The sequence below is a fragment of the Gadus morhua genome, chromosome 4, assembly GCF_902167405.1.
Source record: "Gadus morhua chromosome 4, gadMor3.0, whole genome shotgun sequence".
In the NCBI taxonomy this organism is placed as follows: domain Eukaryota; kingdom Metazoa; phylum Chordata; class Actinopteri; order Gadiformes; family Gadidae; genus Gadus; species Gadus morhua.
The window spans coordinates 21,448,655-21,460,639 of NC_044051.1; the positions used below are offsets into that span (position 1 = coordinate 21,448,655).

Sequence of the window (11,985 nt, forward strand, 5' to 3'; positions counted from 1 at the left end):
ATATTAAAGGGGACATATTATGAAAAGAACACTTTTCCTGGGATTTAGTGTTGCTTTGGGTCTCTGGTGCTCATACAAACTTTTGAAAAAAGACTGTGCATGATTTTTTGAGTGAGATATGCATTTCTGAAAGTATCCCGCCTACAGTTACCGAACGATATACGAATATTACCTCCCACTTCCCAAATCAGAGCATAGCTAAGATTTTGTGGACCAGCGGACGAGCAGCTCCGGCGGGGGGACTCTGCGGCAGCCCTGCGGCTAAGCTCCGGGAGTACAATTTTGCAGTGGTGTATAAAGTACTCAAAAGCCATACTTAAGTAAAAGTACAGATACCTTACTGGAAAATTACTTAAGTAAAAGTAAAAGTCACCTTTTAGAATAGTACTTAAGTAAAAGTATTAAAGTAGCTGATCTTTACTGTACTTAAGTATCAAAAGTACTTTTCTGATATTAAATGTACTTAAGTAGGCCTACTGAAAGTAAAAGTACAAGTAACTGCTGTTAATAAAAAAGCAAAGGGTCAGAATTTTGAGAATAAGTAAGGAATAATCACAGAGAGGCCGGGCAATAAACAGATATGCCCGGTTTGATATGCCCGGCTCGTGGACGGCTTCCTTCCGCGAGCCGGGCATATCAAACTGTTTATTGCCCTGCCTTGAGGTGATTATTCCGTTTATTCTACTTCGCGCCAATACGCACATATACAGCGTATTGAAGTGTATAAGATAGTGTTGTAATACTGCGTGTACAAACCAGCCTGATACAAATAGTAGAATTTTGATAGCCCTTGCCCTCGTCCTAGCCATGCATTTGTGTGTTGACAGTCGTATGAGTTTTGATCGACGTAGCAACAGTAACTAAGCAAGGGGGCTTTGCGAACGTGCGCTGGGACAGCTGATTCGCCAAACAAGCTCGCAGTCTGTGTTCTACCACAGTCCCCGACGTTATTCTCATATCTCTCATGATTCTTTTTTTTTTTTCTAAAGATGAGTTGATTTTGTAACGAGTAACGAAGGTTTCAAGGGAAATGTAGCGGAGTAAAAGTATCCGTTTTCTTCGCAAAATGTAGCGAAGTAAAAGTAAAAGTACAGAGAAATATAAGTAGTAAAGTAAAGTACAAATATCCAAAAAAACTACTTAAGTACAGTAACGAAGTATTTCTACTTCGCTACTATACAACACTGCCGAAGCTTCGGCGGTGTCACACTAAATTTGTACCGGCTGCCAAATTTGTACCGGGCGCGTCATCCATACGTAATCCACTCCAAATCTGCCTGGCAACAGATGATCGCTCGCGTCGAATGACGTGAACATTCGCGAACCTCCATCTAGCGATCCGTTATCTGTATTGTGCTATTTCGTCCTTGACCTGCTTTAAACACTCAGTTTACTTGCTAAATTTGATTAAACAATTAAATACAATACAAATATAAAGTAAAAACAAGTGTTATCTGTAGGCCTACTGATATCAACATCAGTTATTAGACCGTCAGACGGAGCATGCGCAGTTGGATTGGCGCGCTGCATGTTGATGTCTGTTCCAAGATACATCGTGTGTTTATTAAGGAACCCAACAAAACATTACATTATCTAGCGATCCGTTAACTGTATTATGTTATTTCGTCTTTGGCAACATGAGCGCGAATGTTTTTTGAAACCTGCCCGGTAACGGACGACGCGATCATCTGCTGACAGGCAGGTTTGGAATGGATTACGTATGGATGACGCGCCCGGTACAAATTTGGCAGCCGGTACAAATATTAGTGTGACAGCGCCGCGGGTTTCTGTGCAACGTCATCGCAGATGTGCGCGCGCAGCCAGGGGGCAGAAAGCGGGACATTTGTCATTTGTTTACCAGCGGAGTCAGCGGAGAACGAAAATGACAAGGAGCTGTTGTGCTGTAAACTGCACGAATCGAAAAAAGGATGGATGGAAACTGTTTAATATCCCGAGAGGATCTCATCCTTTTGCCAAGAGAAGAAGAAGATTGTGGCTCCAGGCCATTAAAAGGGCGGATTGGGGTCCCGAAGGTCCTAAAGGCGGCGAGAGTCTGTGCAGCGCCCACTTCGTTTCTGGTATGTTTGTATTTTCCAACATACATGAGCTGGATAATGAGTAGGACTGCGTGTGATTTTACCATACTTAATGAGGATATATTAGTGTGATTTACTGACTAACTGGCCAACAAATTTGTCCGTCTTCTACTGAGTTTGTAAAGTTTAACGTTGGCTCGCGGTCGTAACCTATAAGTTTAGCTTTTGTTGTTACTGTAAGTACCAACATTAGCTGCATGGCTGGTGTAGGTTTCTTGGTTCAGGCTGAAAGTCATACAAGAAAGTGTCTTCACAGTTCACACAGCTAATGTTACAGTGTACGATTTTCTTTAACTCTGAACCCGTAACTTAAATGCTTGTGCTATTGGTGCTCATTATGACTGAGCTCGTAAATTAGCAATTAGGTTAAAAAAGGTGAAAATAAACAATAAGCATAGCTAATCTCATTCTTTTTCTCAGGGTCACCGTCCATGGATTGTGATAGTCCAGATTTTGTTCCATCCGTTTTTTCACACAGCAGCAACAGAGACATCTCGGGAAAGGTGGCAAGGTCAGTGTCATGTCATGTATTTGAAATTTTCTAATTTCTTGGTAGCTTGTTAATTATCAAATAAGATAAGATATTCTTGTGTGACTTTCTTTATTATGTTATTGTATTATCTCTTAATGTGTTGATTATTTTGGGTTTTTAACTTAACTCTACTCTGTTTGTCCTAGATATGAAAGAAAGAGAATAAGAGATGAAGATAAGGCCCCTGCTACCTGCCCCACAAGCCAGCCTGAAGCAGATACTGTAGATTCTTCTGAAGGTATGCACAAGTCATACTATGAAGTGTGTGTTTGTGTTGGTTGGTTGGTTGATTGGTTGGTTGGTGGTCAGGTGAGTAGAGTGACAGAGAACCAGACAGATAGTCTGTGTGTGTGTGTGTGTGTGTGTGTGTGTGTGTGTGTGTGTGTGTGTGTGTGTGTGTGTGTCTGTGTCTGTGTCTGTGTCTGTGTCTGTGTCTGTGTGTCTGTGTATGAAAGCTGATGTGTTGCACATGAGTTCATTTATCTCCTTTTTGTGTTGTAGATGAATGTAAGTTTGTGTCCAGAAAAGAGATGCACCAACTCAACCTGCAGTACAACCAGCTCCGTGATGACTATGAAGCTCTGAAAAGAGAACTGTATGCCACACAGGAAGAAAATAAACATCTGAAGGAGCAACTGAAGCAGTCCAAGTTTGGGTTTGATTCCATAAAAGACACAAACGCTAAAATATTTTTTTTTACTGGTTTACAATCATTACAAATGGTTATGTGGCTGCTGGATATTGTAAAAAGAAGCACACTTGTGCTTAAGGGTGGGTTAAGTTGGGAGAACCACCTCCTTTTGGTTCTAATGAAAGTAAGACTTGGACTCACCAACAGAGACCTTGCCTACAGATTTGGGCTTCCATTCTCAACTGTATCAAAAATACTAAGAGACTGGATACCCATGTTGTCCTCAATAGTGAAACCTTTCATAATGTGGCCTAGTAAGGATGCAGTGAGAGCAAACATGCCAAAGTGTTTTAAACCCAAATTTAGGAATTGTCGATGTATTATAGACTGTACTGAAATCTTTATAGAAAGAACACACAATCTTAAAGCAAGGGCTGAAACCTGGTCAAATTATAAGCACCAAAACACAATGAAATATCTAATAGGAATCACACCAGCAGGAGCTATATCTTTTTTGTCTAGTGGGTGGGGAGGTCGTGCCTCTGACAAGGTAATAACTTTAGATTCTGGCTTTTTGGGTAAACTTGAGCATGGTGACGAGATCCTTGCAGATAGAGGTTTCCTTGTTAGAGAGGATTTGGCCATTGTAGGAGCAACATTAAGAATACCAAGTTTCACGAAGGGGAAATCTCAGTTGCCAGGTTCTTGTGTTGACACTTCACGTCAGTTGTCAAGAGTCCGCATACATGTGGAACGAGTTATTGGTCAGCTTAAAACCTTCAAGATACTGAACACTGTCATACCCATCAGCCAAGTCGATATGCTAGATGACATTTTGACCATATGTGCTGGTCTTACGAACCTTAGGGGGGCTGTGGTGGCCCGGCGATAACTGTGTTCAGAGTCAAGGAGGTGTACATTATTTTCCATGATTGTGTCAGGCTTTTAAGGGCTAATGAGGGCAATGGTGCTCACTTACTACTTGCTCTCACTGTCTCTCTCACTTACTCATCACTCTCTTTCTCTCTGACTATAAAATTAATAACAGTTATGAATAACTAAATTTGATCAGACAGGATCATTCAGAGTACAAAAAGGTTGAGAACCAGGCACGCAGAACTATTTCATTTATTTATGATAATGGAGAAACTGCGTTTAAAGCTGACATGGCAAATATTGAACATGAACTGAATGTTGTAAATGCAATATATTGAAGGCAATGCAATTAAAATTAAATGTACATCTCAACAATGAATGAGTGTACATAATTAATACTATATGAACTCATTTAACATTTATACCTGGATTTTTTTTTTTTCTAGCTTTCAACAAAGTTTTGAGTATTATCATTGTCTGCCGAACTTAAACTGCACTTCTTTCTGGCGATGAACAATATATATCAGTGCTGTTTGTGATTTTACGTAAATGTACATTCAGAAAAAAATAAATGAACACTTAAAGAGTCAGATGTGTTGTTTGTTTGTTGTTGTGTTGACAGTAATGAAGTCAGTTCGATTTTGTAAGGTGTACCTATCCATCTTTGCTCATTACATCAGTTTTTTCTTAAATGCTGTTGTCCAGCATCCAGTATTTACCATTGTTGGATGTATCTATTTGCATCCACATTTCCATTTTTTGGAGTATCTGGTAATGTTCACACATGGATAGTGAAAGTGTTGGCAGCAGTCTGTGCACTTGATCATTTTGCCAAAGCTTGGTTTTTTGCAGTACAGACATTTGATCTCTTCTGCCAGGTCAGGGTCTTTGCAGCGGCAGACAAGTTCTGGGAGGAGGTGGTCCATGAAGAAAGATTCAGCCTTGGGAAGAGTTTCTTGTAGAAAGGGCTCATCTCTCCGTAGCCGGCAAATGATGCTGCTTGTCTTCGTCCACACCATGAAGTCACACATGTCCATTTGAGAAACATACATTTGTAACTGGATCTGTGAGTAATATGGGTGGGTGGGTCGCAGGTCATAGTTTCCATCAAGGCAAAAGGATGCATCAGTCTCTGACCCCTCTAGTCCCTCCCTGTACTTGTATGGACACTTTATCTCTAGCAGGCCTGTTCCACAGCAGTCACAGGAGAGTACCCCATCAGGAGAAGCAGCCAGGTACGGCTCATCTGCTCTCACTGTTAGACCCACTGCTTTTACATTAAAGTTCATGTGTATTTTCTTCATTTCTGTTTCATAATTTTTACGTGCTGTGTCCTCCATTTGCTTTCCCCACATGACAGCGGGTACAGTAAGATCTGTGGCATCATATTGCATGATCAGTTTCATTACACTGTCAGCTGAGCTGTCTTTGCATTTAATAATTCTGTGAAAATTGCTGCCAGTTACGCGGCCCACTCCATGGAGTCCCCAGGTTGTGCACTTTGCCTGCTCTTTCGTAACATCCTGTAGGTGCTCTAGTCTGTCAGTTGTGCATTGCCCTCTCATTTTCTCATAGATCTTTTTACACTTATCCTGGAGGTCAGCTGTCGACAGGTCCCTAGCAGATGGGTCAAACATGGCTGTCAGGGGCTCAGGTAGTTCACATCCTGATTCTGATGCTGTGTCTGTGTCCGAGTCTGCAGCTGTGTTGATGGATGTGAATATAGCAGCTTCTGGACAAATGTTTTTGAGGGCCTGAAGATTCCGTTGTAATTGCTGAGTGAAGGAGGAAATGTATTTGTAAGGATTGTCACATAAGAGGGAGCAATTTAAAAAATAACATATAAAATAACATTTAGGCTATGATTTTATTAAAATGCTTGATCTGTAAATATTGCGTTTAATTTATCCCTGCAGAAAAAAATGTGAAATTATTTGTGCATTATTACATAAATTCAGTGTGCGAAATACTCGTCAATATTCGGGGGGTTTGTAGGCCTATTTCTTCCTCACTAGTTTTTATTTTTTATATGCGGATCGAGAGCGAGCGAGTATGCGAGAGAGACACAGGTGCGCACCAGATTTCACGTTGCAGACCGACACCGGCAAAAACTGAAACAATTAGTTGAAGAGAGGAAAAACACAGAATATACAGAGGTTTATGCATTTATATGTCCAAGAGACGTCAGGACGTGAACGAGGGAGGATTGGATGGTGGCTCGGGTTTAGTGAAACTGTCACTGTCAGCAGCTGCTCCAATCACACACGTCACGAACTTTATTTTGAAGACAGATGTTGATTTTGGTAACAGTGACTTTGTTGCCCACACACATTACGTATGTCGGCTTTTGTCTTATCCTCTGCAATCGCCTTTTATTTTAAAAAGGCGATTGCCTTTTATTCAATCCACTGCGGACGGTTGTGCGTAATAGTTCACATGTATCAGCGCGTTCACTCTCATAGGCTACCTGGTATGTTTTGGGGTGTTGGTGTATGATGGACTTCAGGCAGCTCAGTCAGAGGGGTGTTCCACGAACGGAGGTTTAACAAACACTGAGTTAACGCTGAACTCTAGGTTGATTGAGCCTGTGCCGACCAACCCAGAGTTTGCGGTTCCACAGCAGCGGTTATGCATTAGTTCAATCAACTCGGGGTTGGTTAACACAGGGTTGTGCGCGTCCACGCCAAACTTAAAAAGACGTGATGTATGGATCATGGAAACCCTGATCGATATGGCGAAACGGGCCGCTTATTTCAATGAAATGGAACTCCAGGTTCTCCTGGAGAGCTATGACGAGGAGAAGGACATTATCACAAGAAAAGGGAACGCTAAAACCTCTGGAACCCGGAGAACCAAAGCCTGGCAGCGGATCGCTGACCGCGTAAATGCGTTAGTTACACGTCAAAAGCATGATCCTTAATATTTGAGCCATGAATATATAAATATCCCAGTTAAGCATTCTTAAAGATCCTACCACATAACCCCTTTCTTCTAAAACAATATGTACTCCGATTGCTTCCAAGCGGTCAGAAGATCAAGTATAAAAATGAAGTATAAAAAACATACAAACTGGTAAGCTTTTCCCACCATCGTATTGGTATAAATTTAAATAAGCCATTTTTTTAAGCCAATCGTGAAAAGGCCGACCGTCGGCAGACTGGATCTGGCCCTCAAATTGTCTTGACCCCGGTGGAGGAGCTGTTAATAAACATAAATTCAGGGCGCCCTGGCATGGAGGGGGTAGGCCTACCTGGAGGTACCTACCACCTCAGAGAGTCATGGGCCATACCCCACACTGGTTGAATGTAGGTTTTTGTGTTTTCTTGTGGCCTATTTTAGAATTGTTTTGCCTTCGAAGTAACACATGCAAACCGTGTGCTTGCCACAGCGCATACTATTCCAAATGTTTCTTTTTTTGGTAACTGGGTAGAAAACCTAAAAGTGACAATTCATCAACTTCACAGATCAAGATGGATCAGTGCTTGTAATGAAGCTGCCGGCTACGATCGAACATTCTCCAGTGGATGCAAGTCCGTTAGGACTATTTTATTCTTTATGTTGTAAATGCCTCTCGGCATAGTAGGCTACTCAGACAATATTGCTCTTTGTATGATAGGAGGCCGATACAAATCTTGGATGGGTCATCTGAAACGACTGTGATGTGCTCAGCATCTCCAGCATTATAGCCTAGATAAAACTACCATTTGAAAAAAACGGAGGGCTACGCAAATAGTCTGGAGTGAACTGAGGCCAGGTCCTCGATTGGTAGTGTTGGCTATGTAAGGCTATTTAAATATATTAAAGATTTGCGCGAGAATCTATATCTCTCCACTCCAGCAAAAAGTAATCCAATATGCCAAGATGTCGAGCCGTGGTCTTATCAATCGCTCCCGGTGGATTGCACGTATAATTTGCGCTCTGATATCAGCAGTTATCTCATCAAAAGGGCATGCCATTGTGAACACATGAAATCTGCGGTGAACGCCGGTTGAAATACCCAAAACCGGGTTATGTTTCAAACTTAACCTGCGCAAAACCTGGTCCGACCAGGTTTGATTCAGAGCATATGTTGCTATAGCAACTAACATACCGTGATTCTTTTGGAACGGAAAACCTAGGGTTACCGAAAACCCTGGGTTAACTTACCCGGTTATGTGATAAAACCGGCTTTGTGGAACACCCCACAGGTGTCGCTTTGGTCGGCTGAAGTTGATGTTTTTCAACTTTTGTGGCTCAACCCTTTTACGGGACATGTCCTCCCACTTGTTTGGTTGGGAAGTGCAGGCGACCTCCTCCTCGGTGCGTCTGCGCCCTGTTAACTCAACCTGGCACATGATGGCTGCAGCATGGCTGCAACAAGAAGCAAGACTGGTGCGATGGATAGATCTATTAGTAAAAGTAAGTGAATTCAGAAGCTCACAATATCTTCTGTGTGAGACTTACTGTCCGTCCACACCAGAAGCGAATTGAGCGACCAAATCGCCGGAATTCATTCACTTTCTATGGGCAAGAGCGACCAAAGCGACCAACGCTACCAGCGGCCAAATTTGAGCGACCAGAGCGTCAAAAAGAAGTTGAAAACTTTTTAACTTTATGCAAATGACTATTATTCGCTTCAGCGACCAAACACTGACAGCCAATCGGAATGTAGACGCTCTTCGCTTGCGTGGATCCCAGGGAACAGCGGCAGGCACTTTGGTTCCTACCTACCTTTATTCACTCACTGTACAAAATGTCGGCTGAAGTATTAATCGCGGCTGTAACTGGGCACCCGGTGTTGTACGACCCAACCCTTTTTCAGTTCAGAGATCGAAACGCCATAGTAGTTTGGATATCAAGTGATGATAAGCGGGAGTATTTATAGGCTACATCTAGAGCGTTCGTATTTAAGCGGGAATCATTATAATTTGCTCTCCATGCCACCAATCTAAGCAACCAATCGCGTGTAGCATGCTTTAAACAAAACCAAAAAAGTTTTTGAAATCGTCACATAAACAAACTAATCGACAAGACGAGGCTCACACCTCAGGCTCCGTGAATAGTGGGGAATAGAGGGATAAAAGACAAGAGATATATCCCTTGTCATTTATCCCTCTATTCCCCACTATTCACGGAGCCTGAGGTAAATAATTTTTAATTAAACAGTCTAGATAGATAGTCAAGTCTTTATTAATACCAAACGACACAAATCGTCGGGAATCCATTTAGGTGGTTCGTCCCACACAGGACATAGCCTACAAGACCACACAGAACAAGTCTGACTGGACATACACACAATACATCACATTAAAACTAGACACGCGTTGATAGATAGATAGACAGAAAGGCCTAGATAGACAGATATGTTCCATTATTTGCCTTGCGTTGCGGAGCCAACCAGTCCTGTGCGCGTATGCAAATTAGCCATGTGCGCTAATGTCTATTTGTTTTGAATTCGACGAATGAGTGCAGATCATGATTTGCAGATCCAGATCAGTGAAACATATTTTAACTTCTACAGCACGCAGGGTTTATTGTTCTCGGTTGTAATTAGCCTACATTTTAGGATTTTTTGTATATTGGGGGGAATCACTGTCCTACTTGTTGTCGAAGCACTTTATCGAACAAGCAAAACCGTCTCGGCAATATGGCCAAGGTGTATGGGAGAGTTCACTATTTGATATGGCTGTCTGTAGGGCCTACTAAACGCATACGGCTCCTTTAAATGCGTCTGCATAATTGAATTGTACGTCATGAGCGACTTGAGCGACCAAAGCGAACAGAAAAATTCGCAGCGAAACTTTGTGAGCGACCAAAGCGTCTTTGACGCTATGGTCGCTCCTGGTGTGGACGTACAGTTACCCTGCCATGCATGTGCAGTTAGCTGTCAGGATGTACCCTAGATCCCTGTGCACGTACACCCAGGCATCATAAGGTTTTGCCTTTAGTCCCTGTCTCTGACTGGGCAGGACACCTGCCCTCAAAGCGCAAAACCCTGAACTTGTGTCAAAACATTTTAAGTTTTGCACATGACCACAAAGAACATAATTATATGCGTCCAAAGATTTGTATGCACGCAAACTGTCCTTAGTGTACACACTAGGCTTCTCAATCAGATAACTGTATATATCGGGCCATGTTATAGCTGGCCATTTGGACATATCTGCAATCCATTCCTCACTCGGAATACTATATGGGTCTGGTAATTTCTGACCAGTGCTGAGGACCAGTTTGTTAAGGTAATCGGTGCAGTCTGAGCTGCTGAGGCTGTTGATGTAATTAGTCTGAGCCATCTCTGTCAAGACCTAGCTAACAAGCTGTCAGACCTGTAGTGTAAAACTATATTTACAGTGACATTGGCGTTTTTTAAATGTTGGCAGGCCGTAAAGTAGCCTCGCCGTAAACATTTTTACTTTAACTTTGTTAGCGTTAACTAACATTACGACCGTGCTCCTGATATTGGAAACATCTAAAACAACCGTCAAAACCTGGTAAGTTGAGTGAAATTCATGGACATTTATGTAAGTGTTTTTATGATTTGTGATGCAATGAAAAAAAAGCGATTTTTCAGTAAAATGGCTTTTGCCCCCTGGCTGCGCGCGCACCTAGTATTGTTTGTACACAAGAAACCCGTCTATAGAGGTTAGGCGGTAGGCAAGATTTTTCTTTCCTAAAAGCTATTTCCAGCAAACAGCTTCAAAAACATGTTTTGTGGAACTCAAATACTATGTTTACTTGTTGGGAAAACACCATAATATGTCTCCTTTAATACTGGATAGGCTGTATGCTTGTTCCAAAAAAGTGTTCAACAAAGTTTTAATATTAGTTTTGGCCCCCTGACTATAAAGAGGGCTTCGCAAATGCAAAAGTGTACGGTAACACGCTACCTCTCCGTGATTTTCCAAAAGCACCACTAGAGAGCGACACAAGCACGCGTGGGATGCATTAACAACTCCTTTGGTACACAAATCAAATAAACACTTATCCTGGTCTAATGAATGAGGAAAAGGGTCCAAGTCAGGAGATAAATTGGTATATAATATCATATCTAATATCATGTATCATGAATTTTATGTTAAAACCAATCAATCTATTCACATTCAGATACATAATTACTAATTATGTATCTGAATGTGAATAGATTGATTGGTTTTTAGAGCTGTCAAGCGATTAAAATATTTAATCGTGATTAATCGCATTAATGTCATAGTTAACTCACCATTAATCGTGATTAATAGCAAATTATTTTTCTATGCTAAATATCCCTTGATTTTTTTGTCCCATAATTCTTCTCATTTTAATTATCTTATCAACATGGTGAAGTGCATCGGCTTGCCTTGTGCAAATGATTTTTTATTGATAACAACATTGGCATATACTGATCAAAACAGGACGATACAAAAAAAGAGCCTATAGTGCAATTAAACGACTGCTTTGAACAAATGTCATTTGAACATAGCAGTCAGGCTACTATTTATTTGTTTTGAGCCAAAGAAAAAAAAAAAAAAAAAGATTTTTTTTAACGCCGTTAAAATTGGTTTGCGTTAACGCCGTTAATAACGCGTTTAACTGACAGCTCTAGTTTTAACATAAAATTCATAGACAGAGAATTGCAAAATCAAGGAAAAGGATTTGATTACCTTTCTACCTGTAACACTTATCTTTTCTCATTGTCTTTAATCAAATGACCTAGCCTGGCCTCGAGCTAAGGTGATAAGATATCCCTCTGATTATGTGAAACTCCAGGGGATTCAAACCTGTTTCCCTCGAACTGTCAGACCTGCTAATCTGAATTGGCTGTCCTAACTTGTCCAATGACAAGAAAAAAAAACGTAAACAAAGTGTGTGTGTGTGTGTGTGTGTGTGTGTGT

At 41.4% G+C, this 11,985-nt stretch overlaps 1 protein-coding gene across 1 annotated transcript; it reads left to right on the forward strand.

Moving 5' to 3' along the window:
• The first annotated feature begins 1,775 nt into the window (after nucleotides 1-1,775).
• On the forward strand, nucleotides 1,776-4,725 carry LOC115542932 (uncharacterized). The gene is made up of 4 exons (XM_030355443.1): nucleotides 1,776-2,078; nucleotides 2,517-2,607; nucleotides 2,775-2,866; nucleotides 3,130-4,725. The coding sequence occupies exons 1-4, from the start codon at nucleotides 1,883-1,885 to the stop codon at nucleotides 4,149-4,151; spliced, it is 1,401 nt and encodes a 466-aa protein (XP_030211303.1). The 5' UTR covers nucleotides 1,776-1,882; the 3' UTR covers nucleotides 4,152-4,725.
• Nucleotides 4,726-11,985: the final 7,260 nt, after the last annotated feature.